At 40.6% G+C, this 23,628-nt stretch overlaps 1 protein-coding gene across 1 annotated transcript in view; it reads right to left on the bottom strand.

Moving 5' to 3' along the window:
* corin (corin, serine peptidase) overlaps window positions 1–23,628 on the bottom strand; it is a 232,537-nt gene that overhangs the window by 47,172 nt on the left and 161,737 nt on the right. Inside the window, exons 8-10 of the mRNA XM_060830982.1 lie at window positions 16,343–16,450; window positions 3,846–3,968; window positions 305–409 (exon numbers count right to left, since the gene is read on the bottom strand). Of these exons, the coding sequence (XP_060686965.1) occupies window positions 305–409; window positions 3,846–3,968; window positions 16,343–16,450 (336 nt within the window). The remainder of the gene's footprint in view (window positions 1–304; window positions 410–3,845; window positions 3,969–16,342; window positions 16,451–23,628) is intronic.

Below are 23,628 nucleotides of genomic sequence, written 5' to 3'. Positions count from 1 at the left end.
TCTCGCGCGGTGTGCTACTGCCTAGTCTCCTGAATGGGGAGGGAACTTAACAGAAAACTCCAAGCCCCAGAGGAAAGGAATTGAGCCAATTAACCGAATAATCAATTACTCAAACAAAATAGTGCCCGCCCATCTCATTCGGATAGTCGAGGTTCCTCTGTACACTGTGTGATGCACAAATATGATGGATTGCCATTGCAAATATTACATATATTTGTGGTCAAAAGGAAATAAACTTTAGTTGTGTGGTGTGCCATGGCAGACCACGCATCTTTCGGAATAATTTGATCAAACTCTAACTCACTGCAGTTTGTTCTACTGTCGTGAACTGCACAACTAGAGCCATTGCAGGTGTCTGTACAGGAATTTTCAGCACAAGATACATTCCCTTCCTTGCAAGAGTTCTGATCTGTTGGAGCAAACAGAAAACATATGATTGCTGTTTTTAATGCTACTCTTTCGCAAAATTAAATTCTTGTATACCCTTTATCAGGATGTCAAATTCGTCCAGCTCATCTACAGTGTAAGATGCTGTTTGGTCAACAAATCACGTCAATATTCATGGACACAGGAGAGGATCTCCATTTTCCCTGTGGCTTTTTAAGGTTCAGGCAGTTTAAGATGGTGCTGTAGAATAGCCTAAAATTCTATTGGCAAACAGAACATTTTGATGAAGTATCAGTCAGCAGCCTAACCTGGGAGTATATGAAGCTGACATTTGGTTCACAAAAAGTATTGAAGTGCTCTATCTCCTGCACAGGCATTCACTTTTAATACACAAGAAGAAAATCAAAATAAATTCTAACTTTTTAAACACCCCCTAATTTGTAGGCAATAAAGGACAGAATTTAATGAGGGTGGTCTGGACAGGTGTCTTTGCCAGTGAAAGCTATTGTTAATCCATGGATCTTCAGCTGAGTTTGTGGGATCCTTCAGGAAAGGTAAACATTAGCTGGATGGGGATTGCAGCAAGAAGGTTGCCAACTCCTAGCCATCTTCCCTCCCTAATCAGGCCCTCAATCTTTTGAACAGGCACATCCCACAAGTTGGCAATACGTGAGTTTGTTTGCTGCTCTCTCCCCAGATACCGAGAACTCCGTCCAGCCCTAACTGAGCCTCAGAGGCAGCAGGATGATGTCCTTAAGTGGGGTGAGAGGATTGCTGGCAAGACCAGCAGTTGTTGCTCAACACTAACTTTGCTTGAAGTGAGTGACTTGCTGAACCATTTGAGGGGACAATTAAGACCACATTGACCAGAAGACAGAGAGCCATTAGTAAGCCATTTGGCCCATTGAGAATGCTTTATCATTCAATATCCTAACCAATCCAGCCTCTCCTTGATGTCAGAAGAGAGACTGATTGGTTAGGAATGTATTAATTGTAGTTCAGAAGGATAAGGGAGGATCTCATTGAAACCTAGAAAATTCAAACAGGGCTTGACAGTGTAAATGCAGGAAGGATGTTCCCGATGACTGGGTAATCCAAAAGCGAGGGTCGCAGTCTAAAGATATGAAATAAGCCATTTGCGATTGGAATGAGGAGAAATTTCTTCACCTAGAGAGTGGTGAGCCTATGAAACTCTCTGCCACAGAAAACGGCTGAGGCCAAAACACTGAATGCTTGCAAGAAAGAGTTAGATATAGTTTTTATGGCTAAAGGGATCAAAAGGTATGGGGTGAACATGGGGACAGGGGCCTGAGAAGATGATTGTAATGAATGGCAGACTAGCAAAGGGCCAAATGATCAACTCTAATTTCTATGATTCTAAGCTGATCTAATAATCCCCAATTCCACTTACTTGCTTTTCTATCCCCACAAGAACTCTTGATTTGCTTATTGATTAGAAGTCTACGATAGCCTTGAATACGCTCAACCACCCAGTCTCTACAGTTCTCCAATAAGCACCAATTCAATAACTCAACCTCTCTTCATAACAGAATCTCCCCATACCCAGGATTTAGTTAAGGAACCTTCTCTGGAATGACACCAATGCAAATATATCTTCCTTAAATAAGGGGACCAAACTGATCACAGTACTTTTACTATGGTCTGACTAGTGCCTTGAATAGTTATAGCAAGACTTCCCTATTTTTTGAAACTCAATTCCCTTTGAAAGAAAGACTAAAATTTTGTTTATTGTCCCTATTACCCACTGAACTTGGATGCTAGCTTTTTGTAATTTATGCACTTGGACTCCCAAATTCCTCTGTGCGGCATCTTTCTGCAGTCTTTCTCCATTTAAATAGTATTCAGCTTTTGTATTCTTTCTACCAATGTGCACAACCTCACACTTTTGCACATTTTTCTCAATCTGCCAAGGTTTTGCCCACTCACTTAAACTGTCTATATCCTTCAGTGGTCTCCTTGTACCATCCTTATCATTGGCCTTCCCATCAATGTTTGTGCCATCCGCAAACATGGTTATAGTATATTCACTTTTTTCAGGCAAGTCATTGATATATTACAAGCAAAAACAGTGATTGTTGAAAAAACTTGTTTTAGAATTCTGATCTGCAGCATCCATAGCTTTTTTTTTATGTTAGCATATTGTTGTGAGTCTGAAGCTAAACCAGGTCAGAATGGCAAACTTCCATTTCAAAAAGGTGAACCAGTTGACGGTTGATAACAAATAGGCAAAAGTAAGTACTGCACATGCTGGAGATTAGAACCAAGAGTGTGGTGCTGGAAAAGTACAGCTGGTCAGGAACAGGAGCAGGAAAATCGACATTCCGAGCAAAAGCCCTTCATCGGGAAATTGATATGGTTGATTACAATTAACATGGCCACCATCATTGATAACTATCTTTCAATTCCAGATATCAATAGAACTCAAATTCCACCAGTTGCTCGGGATCTCTGAATTACCAACCCAATTGTGTGTGTTGGTGGGGTGGAAATAGGTGGGTAGCGGGGAAGAAAGCTCACAAGCCTTCTTGGTCCAGACTTTATCTGAGGCATTGGGAACAGCAGCAGATTATAACCCCATTCCTCCATCTTGAAATCCACCTCATGGAGGGTCAGCAGCAGTAGATTCTGCCTAAGACTTCAAATAGTGCCATATACAGGTAAATAATCCTTTATCCAAAATTCCACAACCCGAAAGCTCCAAAATCCAAAATCTTTCTCATGGAGTGTGGAGCGTCATTTTGGTGTGTGAACCCAACTCCACACCCACTCGAACCACATCACTCAGATATGACTTGGCACCGTGGGCCAGCACTGGCAGGCTTCAATCGTGTCTCAGCACTCACACTACTCACACAGTCATCTGCTGTTAGGTAATTTTAAAAAAAATGTCACTGTGAAAATGTCATTCATTCCGACATCTGAAAATTTCCCAATTCTGAGAAACAACTGGCCCCAAGGATTTCAGATAAAGGATTGTGTACCTGATATTATAATTCAGTACATCAGGTTTTCATAATCATAAGCAACTAGAAAACATTGTTTAAAGATATTGGAAATACCATCATGGTAAAGTCTATTTTGTTTATTTAGGAATGATCGTACAACTAGCACCATTAACTATTAGTTAGTCCAGAGATTAAATCTTATACAAATATACTTGTGAACCACTAAGAAAAATAAAATAAATTTAAATTGATCGAATTAAATTAATTTACATTTATATTTGAATAAATGAGTAAAATTACTCTTCCGAAAAATATTAAAATTTTATCACTCATTTATTCATCAATTTTACTTAGCTTTGAAACTAATTACATATTATTGTGGAAATACCTCGTTTGTCAACTAGAATTGATTGCTGCGTGATTAAATTCATACTTTTAAGGCGTGAGCATTTTAGATTTCATAATTCTACTGAATTAAAATAGACTACAAACCATGGGTTTTGGAACAGTTCAGTTCATCACTCCAGTCTTCACAGTCATTCTCACCATCACAGTGGAAAATGCTTGGAATACATCGACCATTACTACATTCCATCAGACCCTGGCTCTTGCAAGCTGGAAAACAGTTTTCATATTTCTAAAATAATTAAGTTAAAATGAAATTATTTTGACAACATTTAAAGATCCATTCTCCAATGCAGAGTTTACAGTTACACAGCATTGAACAAGTACTTGCTATGACATAGATGCAGTGCTAAAGTCTGAAGACTTAAGAAACACCAATTTTACTAAACAACAGAAGTATCGGATCTAGGTGAATGACAGGCTATCAGGAATTATTGTAGCTACTGATCGGAGCAGAGTTGAAACATATAGGGGCTTTGGTTAGATCATTTCAAATGCAATTCAGGTCTCTCTTTTTAAGGAAATAAAAGAACTCCAGAATTGAGAACTACAAGGAAGTGGAAATGCTACTGGAATCAAGTTGTACATCAAGATATTGATATACCAACAGTGAATGACACAAACCCAAGCATGATGAAAGGAGTGAACAGAGATAACAGAAGTTCTGGACACTCCTCCTTAAACATATAGCCTATGCAACTATATTGGAGTACGTAATGTAATATTACTTTTCAAGGATAAACTGGGTAATTATAGGGCACTTTGTTCCTTCAATTTGTAGGGAAATGCTTAGAATTCAGAACGAGATATAATTAGTGAACATTTAAGAAACATGGATTAATCAATGGCCATCAGTGTAGATTTGTTAATAGAAAATTAAGTTTAAGAAATTTATTTGAGATTTTTGAAAAGGTTTACTATTATAGAGATAAAGGGAATGCAGTAATAGAAGTATTATATAAATTTTCGACAGGCTTTCAATAATATGTTGAATAAGAGGCTTATTGAAAAATATTCAAGCATATGTTATGAGATGTAATGCAATGGCTGAATAGAATGTTGATTAGTGGATAGGAAGCAAAGTGTTAATGGACGTATTTTGGATTCACAAGGTTTGAAATGAAGTACCTGAGTGGAGTACACCCTTGTTATGGTATGTAGAGATGACATGACATGTAGAGATGACATGACATGTAGAGATGACATGAACATAGTAAATAGAATATTAGAATTTACTGCCAACACAAATTAGGAACAAAAAACAACACAGCACAGGACCAGGCCCTTCAGCCCTCCAAGCCTGCGCCAGCACATTTTGCCCTTCCATATTGAAACTGTCTTCATTTATAAGATCCATATCTCTCTATTCCCTTCCTATTCATGTATTCGTCCAAGTGCTTCTTGAATGCTGCTATTGTGTCTGCTTCCAACAACTCCTCTGGCAGCATGTTCCAGGAACTCAGCACCCTTTATGTGAAAAACTTGCTTCACATGTCTCTTTTAAATTTCCTCCCTCACATCTTGAACCTGTGTCCCTTAGTAATTGACCCCTCCAACCTGGGGAGAAGCCTCACACATTCCACTTTATCCAGGTCATTCGCAATCATATAAACTTCTATCAGGTCGCCCTTACCTCCTGCATTCCAGTGAAAACAAACTTAGGCTATCTGACCTTTGTTCATAGCTAAAACCTCCTCATACCAGGCAACATCCTGGTAAATCTTTTCTGTACACTCTCCAAAGTATCCACATCCTTCTGGTTGTGTGGTTACCAGAACTGTATGCATGTTCCAAGTATGGCCTAACTAAAGTTCTATAAAACTGCAGCATAACTTGTTTATCCTTATACTCACTGCCCCTCCAATGAAGGCAAGCATGCCAAAGGCCATTTTTACTAGTTTATCTACCTGCACTACCACCTTCAGTGATCTGTGGACCTACACACCCAGATCTCTCTGTCACAAATCTTTGTATTGTCTTCAAACTTACTAATTAGAACAGCTATATTTTCTTCCAAATAATTTTTTTAGATCACGAGCAGCAGAGGTCCCAACACTGATCCCTGTGGAACCCCACCAGTCACAACCTTCCATTCCAAAAAGCATCCTTCCACTGCTCCCCTCTGTCTCCTATGACTAAGTCAGTCATGAGTGAGCTTGTCAAAGGCTTTACTGAAATCCATGTCAACAACATTAACCACTTTTCCCTCATCAATCATCTTCATCACCTCCTCAAAAAACTTGATTAAATTAGTGAGGCATGATCTCCCTCACACAGAACCAGGCTGTTTATTTGTAATCAGTCCATCTGCTTCTAAATGCGTATAGATCTTGACCCTGAGAATCTTTTCCAATAATTTCCCTGCCAATGATGTGAGGCTAACAGGCCTGTAACTCCATGGATTATCCCTGGTGCTCTTTTTAAACCATTGGGTAACATTAGTTATTCTCCAGCCCTCTGGAATCTTACTTCTGGCCAAACAGGATACAAAGATGCCTGTCAATGCTGTAGCAAATTGTTCTCTTGTTTCCCACAATATTCTGGGATAGATCCCATCAGGACCTAGAGACGTACCTAACTTAATGCTTTTTAAGACACACAACACCTCTTCATTTTTAATAGGAACTTGGCTTAGAAATTTAATACTTCCTTCTCTGAAATCATCCTCCAGCAATTCCTTCTCTTTGATGAATACCAGCACAAAATATTCATTTAAGACCTCACCTACCTCTTCTGGCTCCACACATAAATTCCCTCCTTTGTCCATGAGTGGGCCAGCTCTTTCCTTGGTACCCTCTAGCTTTTCATTTGTATATTAAAGCCTTGGGATTCTCCTTAATCCTGTTTGCTAATGACTTTTCATGACCCCTTTAGCCCTTCTAATTCCTTATTTAAGTTCTTTCCTACTTTCCTTCCACACTTCAAGGGTTTGTCAGTTCCCATCTTCCTAGACCTTACATATGCTTCCTTCTTCTTTCTGAGCAAGATCACAACATCCCTGGTCATCCACAGTTCACATACCTTGTCATATCTATCCTTCATTCCCACAGGAACGTGCTGCTCCTGAATACTTAGTCACGGCCGTTTGAAATATTCCCACATGTCTGATGTAGACTTACCCTTAAGCTGATGCCTCCAATCAACACTCTCCAGTTTCATCCTAATATTGTTGTTTGATTTCTCCCAATTTAACACCCTCACCCAAGGACTGCTGTTATCCCTATATATGAATAACTTAAAACTCATGATATTATGGTCACTACTCCTGAAATGCTTCCCCACTAAAACTTCACTCACCTGGCCGGGCACATTTCCCAAAACCAGGTCCAGTATAACCCCTTCCCTGGTTAGACTGATTACATGCTGTGTCAAGAATCCCTCCTGAACGGTCCTTACAAATTCTGCTCCATCCAAGCCCCTAGCACAAAGAGTGTCCCAGTCAACATAGGGGAAGTCAAAGTCACCCACCACAACAACCCTGCTGTTTTTACATCTTTCTAAAATCTCTCCTCTATCTCCTGCTGGCTTTTGGGAGGCCTGCTGTATACCCCCAGGCCGCTGATTTCACTTTTCCTATTCCTGACTTCTACCCATTCTGCCTCACTGCACAAGTGCTCTAATGCATCCTCCCTCAGTACAGCCATGAGATACTGCTTTACTGTTATGTGCAACTCCCCACCCCTTTTATATTCCTTTCTATCACACCTGAAACATCAAAATCATCAGACATTCAGCTGCCAGTCCTGTCCATCTGTCAGCCAAGTTTCCATACTCTCACTAGTGTCATAGTTCCAAGTACTAACCAATGTTCTGATTTCAGTAAAGAATGAGGAGGACTGTGAAATACTTCAGAAGACAGACAGATTAGCAGACCAAGTAGGTAGGTGACAGGGCAACTTAATGAGGATAAGTCATAGGATCATTACAATACAGGAGGAAACTTCTTGTCATTGAGTCTACACCCACGTCTGTAAAACAATCGGATCTGCCCCACTTCCTTACAACTTTGTAGGCTTATTTTGCTCATGTGCCCATCTAATCTTCCTTTGGAATCATGCACCACCTTTAAAGGAAGCTAGCTCCAGCTCATTAGCACTTGTTCTTTAAAATAAGCTCTTCCTGGATCTGCCCCTCCTCACCCTGCCTTGCATCTCTTGGCAAAAGTCTGTCCATGTGACCTTGTACCACCAGCTGATCGGAGCAATATTCTTTGTCTACCTGTATTAAATTTGACAATCGATATCAAATCTCCCTTCAATCTCCACTGCTCCAAAGAGAACATTGCCAGTTTCTCAGATAAAAATGGAAATTGCTACAAGTCATCAGCAAGTCTGGCAGCATCAGTGGCAAGAGAAATAGAATTAAAGTTTGGAGTTGAATACGATTCGTCTTCAGTACAGAAAAGTAGAAATTTGACTGGTTTTAAATAAATTTTAATTCTTTTTAGCTTCTATCAGCTCAGCCTACTGTAGGATGCAGATCAAGCTGATAGAATAAAATTCCTCACCATTACTGGGTTGGATACCAATCTTAGGGCGGCACGGTGGCACAGTGGTTAGCACTGCTGCCTCACAGCGCCTGTAGACCTGGGTTCAATTCCCGACTCAGGCGACTGACTGTGTGGAGTTTGCACGTTCTCCCCGTGTCTGCGTGGGTTTCCTCCAGGTGCTCCGGTTTCCTCCCACAGTCACAAAGATGTGCGGGTCAGGTGAATTGGCCAAGCTAAATTGCCCGTAGTTAGGTAAGGGGTAAAAGGTAGGGGTATGGGTGGGTTGCGCTTCGGTGGGTCGGTGTGGACTTGTTGGGCCGAAGGGCCTGTTTCCACACTGTAAGTCTAATCTTACACATTATCCTAGAATAGGGAGATATAGTTAATCTGAATATTTTGGACAACTTTGGCAGGCCAAAGCTTTTCTTCACTACACGGCAGTGTGTGTTCCTCCAGAAATTTGAGGGCTTACACGTGAAGAGCAGACTTGGCTTAGTTTTTGTACATTCTGTAGTTCGCTGTCATTTAATCATTTGGTCTGCACATAAGGAATAGCTAGAATGCAGAATATCCAGCAGGCATCAACGCCTTGAGGAGAAATGGTGAGAAAAGTGAGGCCAAAGTGAGAACATTGACTTCCCTGGAAACAAATGAATTACCAGGTTAAAGAAAAACTCACTTTTACTTTAGATAATACAAATCCATCTTCAGTTTGTAATATGTTATTCACAATTCACACATTTAGACTTACCAGCATGAAGAAAGTAATTATTTAGCATTACACTCGGACAGTGATGCTTAGCTTTTCATTATTTTTGTGCACATGCTCATAGAACTTAATTTGGATTAATAATTTGATGCTTAAGTATAAACTCACAAAATAAGTCCAAGTATTGCCTGCGTGATGTTAGCTATAAAACTTTGCTCCTTAATTACAATTTTCATGGGAAATAGTTCAAGTGCATACACTCTTCCTTATATACCACAAGGGAACAACAGGGTTCCGGATATGTTTTTCAGTCTATTCCCAAGTTCTTGACTTACTGATAAGCCATAAACATTGATGGTGAATTGATGACTTACAGCAGTTAACCTCATCAGACTTGTCTCTGCAGTCATGGTCTCCATCACAAACCCAGGACTTCAGGACACACCGGCCACTTCCACATCTGAAATGGAGCTCAGGGTTGCATTCTGTAAAATAAACATGGTTTAAGAGAGTCGAGAAATTGTAACATAGGTCATTGAAAACTAATGTGAAGCAAAAGCAGAGCCTTACTGAATTTCCAAGCCAGACTACTTAATGAAGACTATTTTGTTTGGAATCAAATCTTTCCAGAGCTTTAACCATGTAGCCAAGTTAAGAAATGACATGCCCTGCCTCCATTTCCTTCCCTGAAGTACTCAGTCTTGTTATATTATTGCTCTATTGATACCAACGAAATTCATATACGTCAACCATTCTTGACATGTCAACAAGGGTAATAAGTTTCAGCTGCCACTTCACTGTGAAGAGCATCCATGTAGCTTGCATTTTCCAAAGTTTGCTGGATAGTTATCAGCTTGGCATTATACTAAGCTGTGTATTTGAAAGCTCCTTTTTTAATATACTGTTAGCAGATCCTTCAACTGCCCCCAGTGCCATGAAGCTAGCGAGACTTCAACTTTTACTTTTATGTATTCAAGGAATATGTCCCACATCAAATGAACTTAAATCACAGCATGGATCAGCACACACATCACAGAAGTACTAAAATGGAGATTTGACCAGTTATATCTGTGCAACTGTTTCACCTGCAATGCTCTATCCCAGCTCCATTTCCCATACTTCATTTTCTAATGTTGTTATAGCTTCTTAGAATAGGCAATTGCCCATTTAAGACAGAGATGGAGAGCAATTTCATCCGTCAAATGGTAGTGAATCTTTAAGATTCCCTACCCAGCAGAGCAGTAGAGGCTGAGTCATTGGATATTACCAAGTTGAGTTAGACATATGTTCAAAATATAGGGGTATCAAGAGTTGAGGGGAACGCAAAGGGAAGTGGAATTAATACCAAGATTAGATCAGCCATCTTCAGCTGATTTATCAATTACATTTCCTCTATTATATAGTCACAAGTGTGAAAGTTCCCTAATGTTTTCACCATTCATGACTCCTCAAATACTGAAGCAGCCCATGTCCAAATGCTGCAAGATATCGCATTTAGTCTTGGGCTCATAAATAGCAAGTAACATTCATGCTACACAAGTGTCATGAAAATGATCAATTTCAACAATAAAGAATCTATGTCCCCTTTATATTTTACAATACTATCCTCACCGAAAATGCTGCATCACCATCCTGGAGATGACCAATGAACAGAAACTTAACTGGTTTCTTGGCAGTGTGGAGGAACAGAGGGATCTGGGTGTGCAAGTACATAGATCCCTCAAAAGATGCCACCCAGGTGGATAGTGTTGTTAAGAAAGCATGTGGTGTTTTAGCTTTCATTAACAGGGGTATCGGGTTTTAGAGCCGCGAGGTTTTGCTGCAGCTCTACAAGTTCCTGGTGAGACCACACTTGGAATATTGTGCCCAGTTCTGGTCGCCCTACTATAGGAAAGATGTGGAGGCTTTGGAGAGGATGCAAAGAAGGTTTACCAGGATGCTGCCTGGACTGGAGGGCCTCCCTTATGAAGAAAAGCTGAATAAGCTTGGAATTTTCTCTCTGGAAAGAAGGAGGAAGAGAGGAGACCTGTTCGAGGTATACAAAACAATGAGGGATAGAGAGAGTTAATAGCCAGAGACTTTTCCTCAGGGCAGGATTGACAGGTACGAGAATTCACAGTTTGAAGATATTAGGAGGAAGGTATAAAGGAGACATCAGAGGTAGGTTCTTTACGAAGAGAGTTGTGAATGCATGGAATGCATTGCCAGTTGAGGTGGTGGAAGTGAAGTCATTGGGGACATTTAAGCGACTGCTGGACATGCACATGGATAGCAGTGAGTTGAGGGGTGCATAGGTTAAGTTAATATATTTTACATTAGGATTAAGTCTCGGCACAACATTGTGGATCTAAGGGCCTGTTCTGTGCTGTACGTTTCTATGTTCTATGGTCCAGCTACATGCTGTAGGCTACGAGAGCAGGTCAGAGGCTGGAATTCTGTGGCAAGGAACTCACCTCCTGTGTCTCCAATGCCTGCCCATCATGTACAGCACACATGTCAGAAGGATGATAGAAAATCCTCCATTTGTCTAGATGACTGCAGCGGCACAACACTTAAGCAGCTTGATACCATCCAGGACAATACAGCCCACTTGATTAACACACCATCCACCAACCTAATAATTCACTCACTCCACCACTGACACACAGAAGCAGCAGCAATGTATGCCATCTGTAATAGACACTGCAAGAACTCATCCAGCTCCCTTCAAAAGCAACTTGGGTGGCACAGTGGCTCAGTGGTTAGCACTGTTGCCTCACAGTGCCAGGGTCCAAGGTTCAATTCTAGCCTCAGCAACTCTGTGTGTGGAGTGTGCACATTCTCCCTGTGTCTGCGTGGGTTTTGTCTGGGTGGTGAAAATGTGTTGCTGGAAAAGTGCAGCAGGTCAGGCAGCATCCAAGGAGCAGGAGAATCGACGTTTCAGGCATGAGCCCTTCTTCAGGAATGGGTGCCCCAGTTTCCTCCCACAGTCCAAAGATGTGCAGGTTAGGGGAATTGACCATGCTAAATTGCCCATAGTGTTAGGTGCATTACTCAGGGGTAAATACAGGATAGGAGAATAGGTCTGGGTGGGTTACTCTTTGAAGGGTCAGTGTGGGCATGTTGGGCTGAAGTACCTGTTTCCATACTGTAAGGAAGATATACCCTTGATTATTATCTTGAATGACAACAGCAGATGATCAATGAAAACATTGATATGATCCAGCAAATAAAGTTATAGAGATGTACAGCATGGAGACAGACCCTTCGGTCCACCTGTACATGCCGACCAGATATCTCAACCCAATCTAGTCCCACCTGCCAGCACCCAGCCCATATCCCTCCAAACCCTTCCTATTCATATACCCATCCAAATGCCTCTTAAATGTTGCAATTGTACCAGCCTCCACCACTTCCTCTGGCAGCTCATTCCATACACGTACCACCCTCTGTGTGAAAAAGTTGCCCCTTAGGTCTCTTTTATATCTTTCCCTTCTCACCCTAAACCTATGCCCTCTAGTTTTGGACTCCCCGACCACAGGCAAAAGACTTTGTCTATTTATCCTATTCATGCCCCTCATGATTTTATAAACCTCTATGAGGTCACACCTCAGCCTCTGATACTCCAGGGAAAACAGCCCCAGCCTGTTCAGCCTCTCCCTATAGCTCAAATCCTCCAACCCTGGCAACATCCTTGTAAATCTTTTCTGAACCCTTTCAAGTTTCACAACACCTTTCTGATAGATAGGAGACCAGAATTGCTTACAATATTCCAACAGTGGCCTAACGAATGTCCTGTACAGCTGCAACATGACCTCCCAACTCCTGTACTCAATACTCTGACCAATAAAGGAAAGCATACCAAACTCAACCTTCACTATCATATCGACCTGCGGCTTCACATTCAAGGAGCTATGAACCTGCATTCCAAGGTCTCTTTGTTCAGCAAAACTCCCTTGGACTTTACCATTAAGTGTCTAAATCCTGCCAAGATTTGCTTTCCCAAAATGCAGCACCTTCCATTTATCTGAATTAAACTCCATCTGCCACTTCTCAGCCCATTGGCCCATCTGATCAAGATCCTTTTGTAATCAGAGGTAACCTTCTTCACTGTCCACTACACCTCCAATTTTGGTGTCATCTGCAAACTTACTAACTGTACCTCTTATGCTCGCATCCAAATCATTTATATAAATGATGAAAAGTAGTGAACCCAGCACCGATCCTTGTGGCACTCCAATGGTCACAGGCGTCCAGTCTGAAAAACAACTCGCCACCACCAGCCTCTATCTTCTACCATTCAGCCAGTTCTGTATCCAAATGGCTAGTTCCCCCTGTATTCCGTGAGATCTAACATTACTAACAGTCGAACATCGTACCAAAGTCCATATAGATCACATCTACCACTCTGCCCTCATCAATCCTCTTTGTTACTTCTTCAAAAAACTCAATCAAGTTTGTGAGACTTGATTTCCCATGCACAAAGCCATGTTCCCTAATCAGTCATTGCCTTTCCAAATACATGTACACCTGTCCCTCAGGATTCCCTAAAACAACTTGCCCATCACCGACATGAGGCTCACTGGTCTATAGCTCCCTGGCTTGTCTTTACCACCCTTCTTAAACAGTGGCACCATGTTTGCCAACCTCCAGTCTTCCAGCACTTCATCTGTGACTATTGATGATACAAATATCTCAGCAATCACTTCCCTAGCTTCAAACAGAGTTCTAGGTTACATCTGATCAGGTCCTGGGGATTTATCCACTTTTATGTGTTTCAAGACTTCCTCCTCTGTAATATGGACAGTTTTCAAGATGTCACCATCTATTTCCTTACATTCTTTCTCTTGCATGTCCTTATCCATAGTAAAAACTGATGCAAAATACTCATTTAGTGTCTCTCTCATCTCCTGCGGCTCCACACAAAGGCTACCTTGCTGATCTTTGAGGGGTCTTATTTCTGCTTCATTACCCTTTTGTCCTTAATGAATTTGTAAAAACCCTTTGGATTCTCCTTAACTGTATTTGCCAAAGCTATCTTATGTCCCCTTTTTGCCTTCCTGATTTCTCTCTTAAGTATACTCCTCCTGCCTTTACACTCTTCTAAGGATTCATTTGATGTATCTTGTCTATACCTGACATATGCTTCCTTCTTTTTCTTAACCAAACCTTCAATTTCTTTAGTCATGCAGCATTTCCTTTCCTTTCACTCTGAGAGGAACATACTGTATCTGGACTCTTGTTACCTCATTCCTGAAGGCTTCCTATTTTCCAGCCGTCTCTTTACCTGTGAATATTTGCCCCCAGTCAGCTTTTGCAAGTTCTTGCCTAATACCATCAAAATGGCCTTTCTCCATGATGTCCCAGACTGAAATCTGTCTTGATAGAGCCTATTTTGTTTTTTTTTGGTTTTAATGACGTGATCTGTCATTGAAATACAAACACGCAATTCCACTGATTTGGAGTTAAACAATAAAACAGAAGGTTATTCCACAAAAGATTTGAAGATAGATAGGACAAACCAAATTATAGACAAAATAAAAATTTAAAGCTATTGAAACAAAGTAAAATTTCCTAGTAATCCTAACAATATTCCTTTTCAGGGCTCACACCAGTGAGTATTTCTTTCTTTTTCACATCTATTAAGATTAATTTAACTTTCACTTCAAATCCCTATCTTGAGAATCTGATAGCTTCTTCCTGAAGCCTTCAGCAACTGAGGTTAGACCTTCTCAGCCTCAAGTAAACTCTTCAGCGTTTCAGCCAAACACATCTGGTCTAGATTTTTAAAGTAAACTCAATCCACTGAAGTAACTTCTTTCCAGGAGTACTAAAACTACCTCCATTTCTCAGGAGCAGCTGTTTTGTGCATTTAGCAAGACTTCTGCAAAATTTCCTAAGCTGAAACTAAGATTTTTTTTCCCCAGGTTATGGGTTTTCCCGAAGCCCCAAAAAGATTCCAAACTCTTGTGCCTGGTAACTTAATGCACTACTGAGTTTATTTTGTTGCTTGTAAACTTTACCAATCTGAACAAATTCCCATTAGCCTTTACAAAGTATACCTCTCAGACCTTTTTTAATGAAATCACTGTGGCTACAGAATGCCTACAAGGCCATCATTAAAATCCTGCAAGCACACATAAAATCCATATGACACTAATTCAACATTCAAAAATCCAAAAACTATATATATATATGTATATATAAATATAGACATCACATATCACCTATAAGTTCTATACAAATCACTCAAGTTTCTGACAGAGCTACCTTGTTATTCCCTCACTGCTGCTTGAGCAGAAACCTAGAACTCCCTTCCTAAATGTACTGAGTGTGTCCCTGGACACAAGGACTGCGGTAGTTCAACAAGACAGCTCACATCTCATGATCAAATTTTAACAATTCTTTTAAAAGTTGTTAGACCTCCTTTCCCAAAGCTATTTTTGTGAAGTATTCCTGACTTTAGTAATCCCAGTTCAAGAAATTATTTCTCCTTTTCATTCTTCAAAGTAATTAATTTATACTCACTGTTATTGCTAAATATCGACACACTTAATAGCACAAAAAGGACAGAACTCCATTGTATCAAAAAATAAATCTGAAAACTTGTAGGTAAAACTTTAGTTAAAAGAATCATTGAGTTTTCTTTGATGGACTTTTTGCCTTGGATTGAAAATACGTTTAGCTATAAGTAGCATTCCTCCACATGAGAACAAAAGTGATTCAGAATAACTGTCCAAATGATTTTGATGATTTGTAAATACTGATGTTACTTATTTTTAAAACGGAATAGTAATTAAGTTTATGCTCTGTCTTTGGAAAGCAACAAATATCTTCTGCTTCTCAGATTTTCAATGATAACTGAAGCATTTTTGATTCTTCCAGGATTCAATATGACAGAAATTGTAAGACTTGAGCTGAATTCCAAAGTAATGTTATCAACAGATTAGGGAGGAGGCTTAGGAATTTTTCTATTTCCATTCTTCAGATGTTACATAGCCTCCTAGAATTCTAACATGGTGGTCAAAGAGTCCACACTCACTGAGAACCATAAACGTGCTACCTTCAATATTGGTGAATATCAATGTCTAAAGCCAATGTCTCAGACAAATATAAAACCCATAATTTGCATACATAAAAAGGAAATAAAAAGGAGATCTCTACTGAAAAGATGGTTCCTGGATCAATGTGATGCAGTCAAGTTGGGTTATAAAGAAGTGCTTGGCTGGGTGGTCTGTTTCTGTAATGTATTATCTGTGTGATTCTATGTGGTTTTACCGCAAATTATAATGACCATTATTAGCTACCTGTTGTATTTTACAGTGTATATAAGAGTTCAAACAGTCAAATTTGGTTATAGCAGGTTTCTGCTTCAAAACAGAAATGTAGGTTTCATGCTCTACTTACCACAGTTTAGTTCATCACTCAGGTCCCCGCAGTCATCGTAGCCATCACAAGTGTTATTATGGTGGATACATTTGCCAGTGCCACACTGAAACTGCCCTTGGCTACAAGCTGCAACAAGAAAACAAAGACATAAGCAGGGATAAAATGGAAAACATGAATAAAACAGTGGCTTAGAAATTTGTCTCCATACAGACAGTTGCCTGAGGGTGGTAGTGAACCCAGGTCCCTGATGCTGTGAGGCACTGAGCCACCATACCACACCAATTGCTCTGAGATAGTTACATGGTGATATTTTAAGACTATGATGACTGTTCTTGGGCAACGTCAACCATTTTCCTTCTCATCTCATGTTGAGAATTGTTAATATAGCAAGTAGTTGCAGCTGAATCATAGAATCACCACAGTGTGGACACAAGCCATTTGGCCCAAAGGATCCATACTGAACAGCATCCCACTCAGACTCAGCCCCCCATCCCTGCATTTCCCATGGCTAACCCACCTAATTAAATATTAAACTAACTAGCTTGGGATTGTGGGTGGAAACTGTAGCACTCAGCGGAAAACCACACTGACACGGGGAGAATTTGCATACTCCACACAGGACAGTCGCCCAAGAACAGAAACAAACTTGGGTCCCTGGTGCTGTGAGATAGCAGTGCTAACCACTGAGCCACCATGCTGCCCATCACGGAGCCACCTTTGAGAAAGTAATTGACTGAGTAGATATAAAGGGGAACAGGTGGGACTGACTGAAGGCTAGCAGGAGCTGTAAAATTGCACAATTAATGAATTCAGTCAACAAAGAAATGTGTCTTGGTTTCTGTTTCATAAGCTGGCTTGCATTCGAGCGGATATTGGTAACAGCGGATGGTTGCCTCAACGTGAAATTTGGAAATCAAACAGGAGATTATAATTTGAGTTACTTTCAAGAAGAATGGCAGAACCAACTGTACTGTATGGGATACGTTTTCCCACTTGGTGTTCTTTGAAGTTGAAGCTTGGAAAATGAGGCAGTCACAGTCTTGCTCTGTTCCTTACTGCACAAGCAGGATCAGGTGTAAATTATTCTCAGAACTAAAGGCTCAAGAATTAGACACTGAGGAAGTTTTGGATAATTTATTAGCAATAATGCCAAAATTTAAAAGAACCATGGTTTCTCGAGTATACAAGTCGTTGATGCCTTCATTGCTCAGATCTTTGAATATAGGAATTGGGACATCATATTAAGGTTGTATTGGATGTTGGTGAGGTCAGTTTTGGAGTACGGTGTACAGATCTAAATTGGCGAGGATTCAGAAAAGATTTACCAGGATGTTGCCAGGACCGGAGGATTTGTATTATCAGGGGTTGTTACTTTAGGTCACAGTTCTAGAAGGACTTCCTTACCTTCCTTTTAAAGAAAACAACCCAAATTCATATGCTTTGGAATAGAAATTCTGAATATATTAATATATAGAAATTATACACTTTGCATTGCAAAAAAGCTAACTTTCATTTGTGTAAAGACCATGTCTTAATATTTTTGTGCTTTTTAAAATTCTGAAATGAAAAAGAGTTGCTTTGAAAGCCAGGGATTTACGAAGATGGCTTCATATGTTTTGAAAATTGGAAATTTGAAGCTGATTGTGAACTCTGTGTAGCTGTGAGTTCCAGCAACGCGCAGATGAACTGGAGTCAAGGGATTGTTTCCAAGTGAAGGGATTGTTTCCAAGTGACTGAAGGCCAGTTATCCATCACAAAGTCCTCTACCTGATAACAACCATGTGAATAGTTATCTATGCATAAGATAGATTGCAATAAAAATTGCTTCTGACAGGGCAGCACTGTGGTTCAGTGGTTAGCACTGCTGCCTCAGCACCAGGGATTCGGGTTCAATTCCAGCCTCGGGTGACTGTGCGAAGTTTGCACATCTTCTCCGTGTCTGCGTGGGATTTCTCCAGGTGCTCTGGTTTCCTCCCACAATTCAAAGATGTACAGGTTAGGTGGATTGGCCATGCTAAATTGCCCAGAGTGTCCAGGGATGTGTAGGTTGGGTGCATTAGTCAGGGGTGAACATAGGATAATAAGGTAGGGGAATGGGTCTGTTTGGGATACCCTTCAGAGGGTTGATTAGATTAGATTCGATTCGATTACTTATAGAGTGGAAACAGGCCCTTCGGCCCAACAAGTCCACACCGACTCGCCGAAGTGCAATCCACCCATACCCCTACATTTACCCCTTACCTAACACTACGAGCAATTTAGCATGGCCAATCCACCTGGCCCGCACACCTTTGGACTGTGGGAGGAAACCCACGCAGACACGGGGAGAATGTGCAAACTCCACACAGTCAGTCGCCTGAGGCGGGAATTGAACCTGGATCTCTGGCGCTGTGAGGCAGCAGTGCTAACCACTGTGCCACCGTGTTGGGCCAAAGGGCCTGTTTCCACACTGTAGGGTTTTATTCTATGAATAAAAGAAAACAGCAGACAAAAAAAATCATTCTTGTTCAGTTCTTTGTAGTAAGCCTCTTTAAACCTGAAGAAAATCAACTTTTATTTCCTTAGCAGATGCAACAAGTTGTGATTTTGAACTGGGTAAGTATGAGACCTTTCATAAGTGGAACTGTGGAAATATCCAAGAAAAGGAAAATCACAGATAAACCTTCACTTCATCAAAAACCAACCCTTTGAAAGCAAAGGCATTGGATTTTTTTTTAAAATAGCAATTCTTTTTTAATAAAGAAACCTGGTCCATGCTTTCTATCAGTTTGGTGTAAAAATCAGGCAGTTTGGGGGTTGAGTGCGGTTCTTTTAAAATTTTTAAGTTTGTGATGACTCCAGGAATAATGAGGGTTGATTCCAGCACTATCTCAGTGAGAGTTGTAACATCCAGCAATGGAACCTGTGGTTTCCCCTGTGTCAGGCTCACACTTCCCTCCTACGACCAAATTTGTCTGCTAGGCACTTAGTTTATTCTGGTATTACTCCTCTGGGTTACTCATGGTAGCCTCTTTTTGCCCAATGTTGGCACCAACTTCCAAGCAAATTTGACTAGAAAATTAGCAAACAGCATTTTAACAAAGCTCATTCACTGGAATCAGTTGAACTCCCAGAAGGCAACTTTCAGGTGAATTGGCTAATTGCTTTGGCACGCACCTCATTTTAAAGTTAAGTTCAAGTCCCAACTAGGAGTTTAATACAAGTGACAATTGGCTAAATGAGGAATAACCTGGTGGGGTCCTCGAGAATGCCCAAAATCTCAGTTTGCATTGTACAGGCATTCAATAGTGATCATTTAACCCTTCCTGGACTTAAACTGTTCTATTGACATGAAGTTTTGTCATCTTAGCTATTGGAGAGCTATCAGGCACTTAATGAATGACAGAAATGGGCATCCAAAACATTGCATGCTTGATCCAAATTACAATGTCACTACCATTGATCATCTTTAAGAATTAAGTTGTCCGCTTGATACACCTTGAATAGTTTAGAAATCAAAATAAAAAAACTAACACTACTAAAAGGTTTTTGAGTGATAATTAAGGTCAGATGCAAGCAAATCCAAGATGGCGGCATCCTGTTAGCTTCGCATTTGCTGGGCTCTGCGCCACAACATTGACCAGACAGAGCTGGAACTCAACCCATTCACTTTACTGTGGGTAAAACACAGTCCAAGAGCTAGAAAACCTGCAAAAACTACTTACCTTTTTACAGCGGGAGAATGCCGAGAAAAGGTGGAAGTTGACCTGGGGCCGCGATAAGGGCCAGCCCACTGAAGCAGTGGGCTTGTTTCAACAGACCCTGCTTAAAGAGCTGGCCAAATCTTGAGAGGCCCTGGAGAAGATTGAAGAAAAAATCGAAGAGAAGCTGGCTCCAATATCTGCTATGCTGCAAGACCTGGGGAAAAGGACCAATGCACTTGAGCGCCAAGTTGCAGGGGTAGAGACAGAGACTGACTCCTCCAAGAGCTGGAGTGAAGTCCTGGAAACACAGGTCCATGGTTTTTTGGATCTGGTGGATAATCTCAAGAACAGGGGCAAAAGAAAGAACTTGTACATTATTGGCATACCGGAGGGGACGGAAGGTGAACGGGTAGTGGAGTTCTTTGAGAAGTGGCTCCTGGAATTCCTCAGTTTGGAGACTGAGAATGGAAGGATAAAGGTTGAGAGAACCCATCAGATTGCAGCATGAAGGCCAGGTATGGATTACTCCCCATGCCCTGTCCTGGTAAGGTTCCATCATTATAAAGACATGTAGATGGTCATGGTGGTTCCAGGGTCATGTTCTTTCAAGACTTCTCGATGGCAGTGGTTTGGAAAAGGAAGTCTTATGATGGTGTCAAGAAGAGATTGAGACACCTTGAGGTCCAATATTCTTTAAGCTATCCAGCGTTGCTTCGGATCAATCATAATGGATCTAGATATTTGTTCAACTCACCAGAGAAAGCGAAGAACTTTGTGGACACGTTGACTTAAGGTGGATGGCCAAATAGGCATAAAGTGGAGATGTTCAGGTTTGTTCATTAAAGAAGACTTGGTGGAGTCTCCTTGCTGGTAATAAGTTGTGTTAAATGATATCATGGATGGATAGTGTATTTATTTTTAATTTCTAAGTTATGTTAAGGAATGGGTGGCATATTCATTTTTAATTTACTTGCCTATAGTACTAACTTTGCCCTTGTTTTGTTTTCCTACCAGGTTGCCGGTGTATGTGGCAAAAGTGAGGACTGTAGATGCTGGAAACCAGAGTTTAGATGAGAGTGGTGCTGGAAAAGCACAGCAGGTCAGGCAGCATCCGAGGAGCAGTGGGGTTGTAGGATGTGTTAGGTACCCCCTTTGAATGGAGATCAATTTCTCTAATCAGTGCTTTTGGTGATTTTTTGTTTTTCTGTTATTGCTGTATATAGTTTTTGTAAGTTTTGTAGATTTGTTGGCTGAAGTTATTTTAGTTTATGTAGCTTTTGGGTTTTGTGGATTTTTTTAGTACAGCGATCTGTAGTTTGGATTCTTCCTCTCTAGAGTCTAAATGGTGCTATAGAAGGTTATGGCGAAGGATATGTTCAAGTGGTTTACCTGGAATATTAAGGGGAGTTATTCACCAGTCAAGAGGAAGACGATACTTTCCAGCCTTAAAGGGAGTGGGTAGATGTTGCCTTATTACAAGAAACACATCCGGATGATTCGGAGCATTTGAAGCTGCAGCAGAATGGGTATGATCGGGCTTCTTTTTCACTTTCATTCTAGTTAGAAAGAATCTTGCATTTAAGTTGTTAGAGCGTATTAAAGATTAGTTACAAAGATCCTTATACACAGGAGCTTTGTAATCCTTGAAGTACTGATACATGACAATGAAAGAAGTGAAACTATCACTGTATTCTAACAGATAAAAGGCTTAACAGACAATCAATTTTTCAATGTATAATTTCAGTTATATCACACTGCAAATTTTTGCTATAAATTCTGTGTTACGATCGAGCCCTCCACTATCACCTGATGAAGGAGTGTTGCTCCGAAAGCTAGTGTGCTTCTATTTAAACCTGTTGGACTATAACCTGGTGTTGTGTGATTTTTAACTTTGTACACTCCAGTCCAACACCAGCATCTCCAAAGAACTGTTACATGGGGAAGAATACGGGATCTTAAATGTTTACTGACACCTGGCCCATCCCCTTAAAGTCTTGACAGACTGTTTAACCAAGCATCTCAGCATATCATTGTGTGTGTGTGTGTGTGTGTGTGTGTGTGTGTGGGGAGGGGGGGTTGGGGTGGGGGAGGGTTTGGAATGGTGGAGGATTTCAACTGCTTAATAGATCCTACATTGGACAGATTGCCCAAAGGTTCTCTAATATCTTCTTCGTGATCGACACAATTAAGGGATTTGTGTGCCAAACTGGGACTGGTAGATGTTCAGAGGCACCTTCACCCTACTGGCAGGACTTCACATTATTTTCAAAACCACATAAATGCCATACCAGGATTGATCTTTTTCTGAACCCTGCAGTGCATCTGGGCTCGGTGGGGTCATGTACAATTGGCAATATCACTATTTCCAATCTCGCTCTTAGATAGCCTGAGAGCCCTGAGGGTTCCTCTACAGCACATGAACTGCAGCAGTTCAAAAAGTCAGTTCTCCATCACCCAATTGGAGGCAATTTGCAATAGGCAACAAATGTTGCCATGTAAAGTAATGCCCACATCCCATTAATGATTCAAAATAAAAGTTATATTTTGTAGAGAGGGAGGAAATGTGGCAACTGAATTGGTTCTGTCAAGAAGAATGAGAAGGTCGGAAGAAATTATGGGATGGCAGGAGAAATGAGCTCATCAGGACTGGAAGGCTGACTGACAGGAGGAGATGCAGAAAGGTAATCAACCAGCTTTGTGAGAGCCTCAAGTAAAATGAGAGAAGACAAAAAAGGGGAAAAAAAGACAAATTATTAAATCCTAGGTGTCATAATAGTCTGAGAGCTACTCCTCAGAAGTATACTCCCCCACCAGAGAGTAAGGAGCTTTGACATTTTCTTTTATTCTCATTCAACGTCGTTCACCTCCAGACTCAAATTTTCCAATATCCTGTCATTGTGCATTATCTCTGAATTCAACTTTTCCAAAACATATCTGCTGATACCCTGTATCACATGGAGTCTTGTTTTTCAATAATATTTTCCTTACTGACTTATATTAGGATCTTGACTGCAAAGAACTGCATTTGAAATTCCTATCTTCATTTTCAAATCTCTCAAAGAATCAGCCTATCCTACCTTTGAAAACTCTTGATTTGTCTTATATTATCTCGAGGTATATCCTTCGAATTTATATCCTGTGTGTTCTGTGTTCTGACTCTAACTTTTTGCATACCCTGATCTGAAAAAGAGTTACATTGATCTAATTGGAAGAACAAACTTCCAAATAAACCTGATGGACTAAAACCTGGTGTTGTGTGATTTTTAAACTTTGTCCACCCCAGTCCAACACCGGCACCTCCACATCATACAAATCTAATGTTAGCTTTGTTTCTCCCTCCACTGATTCCGACAGACTGCTGAGTTTCATTTTTTTTTATGCACACCTTGTTCCGTTAGTTGCAGACCCTCATTTGCTTGGTATTACATTGTGGAATTCCTTTCTTAAAATACTTCACTCCTCTCTCCACATTTACCAAAATTCTATAAACTCTTATTTTAAACAAAGCCCTTGGTGATCCCTCTAACATCTATTCCTTATATTGACATTTTTCTTCCTTTTTCTGTCAAGGACTTTGGGCCTTTGATGTAAAAGATATCCCAAATCTAATTTAGAGTAATT

The sequence above is a fragment of the Hemiscyllium ocellatum genome, chromosome 1 (assembly GCF_020745735.1).
Source record: "Hemiscyllium ocellatum isolate sHemOce1 chromosome 1, sHemOce1.pat.X.cur, whole genome shotgun sequence".
NCBI classification, from domain to species: Eukaryota; Metazoa; Chordata; class Chondrichthyes; order Orectolobiformes; family Hemiscylliidae; genus Hemiscyllium; species Hemiscyllium ocellatum.
This window is presented reverse-complemented; position numbering and strand designations above follow the sequence as displayed.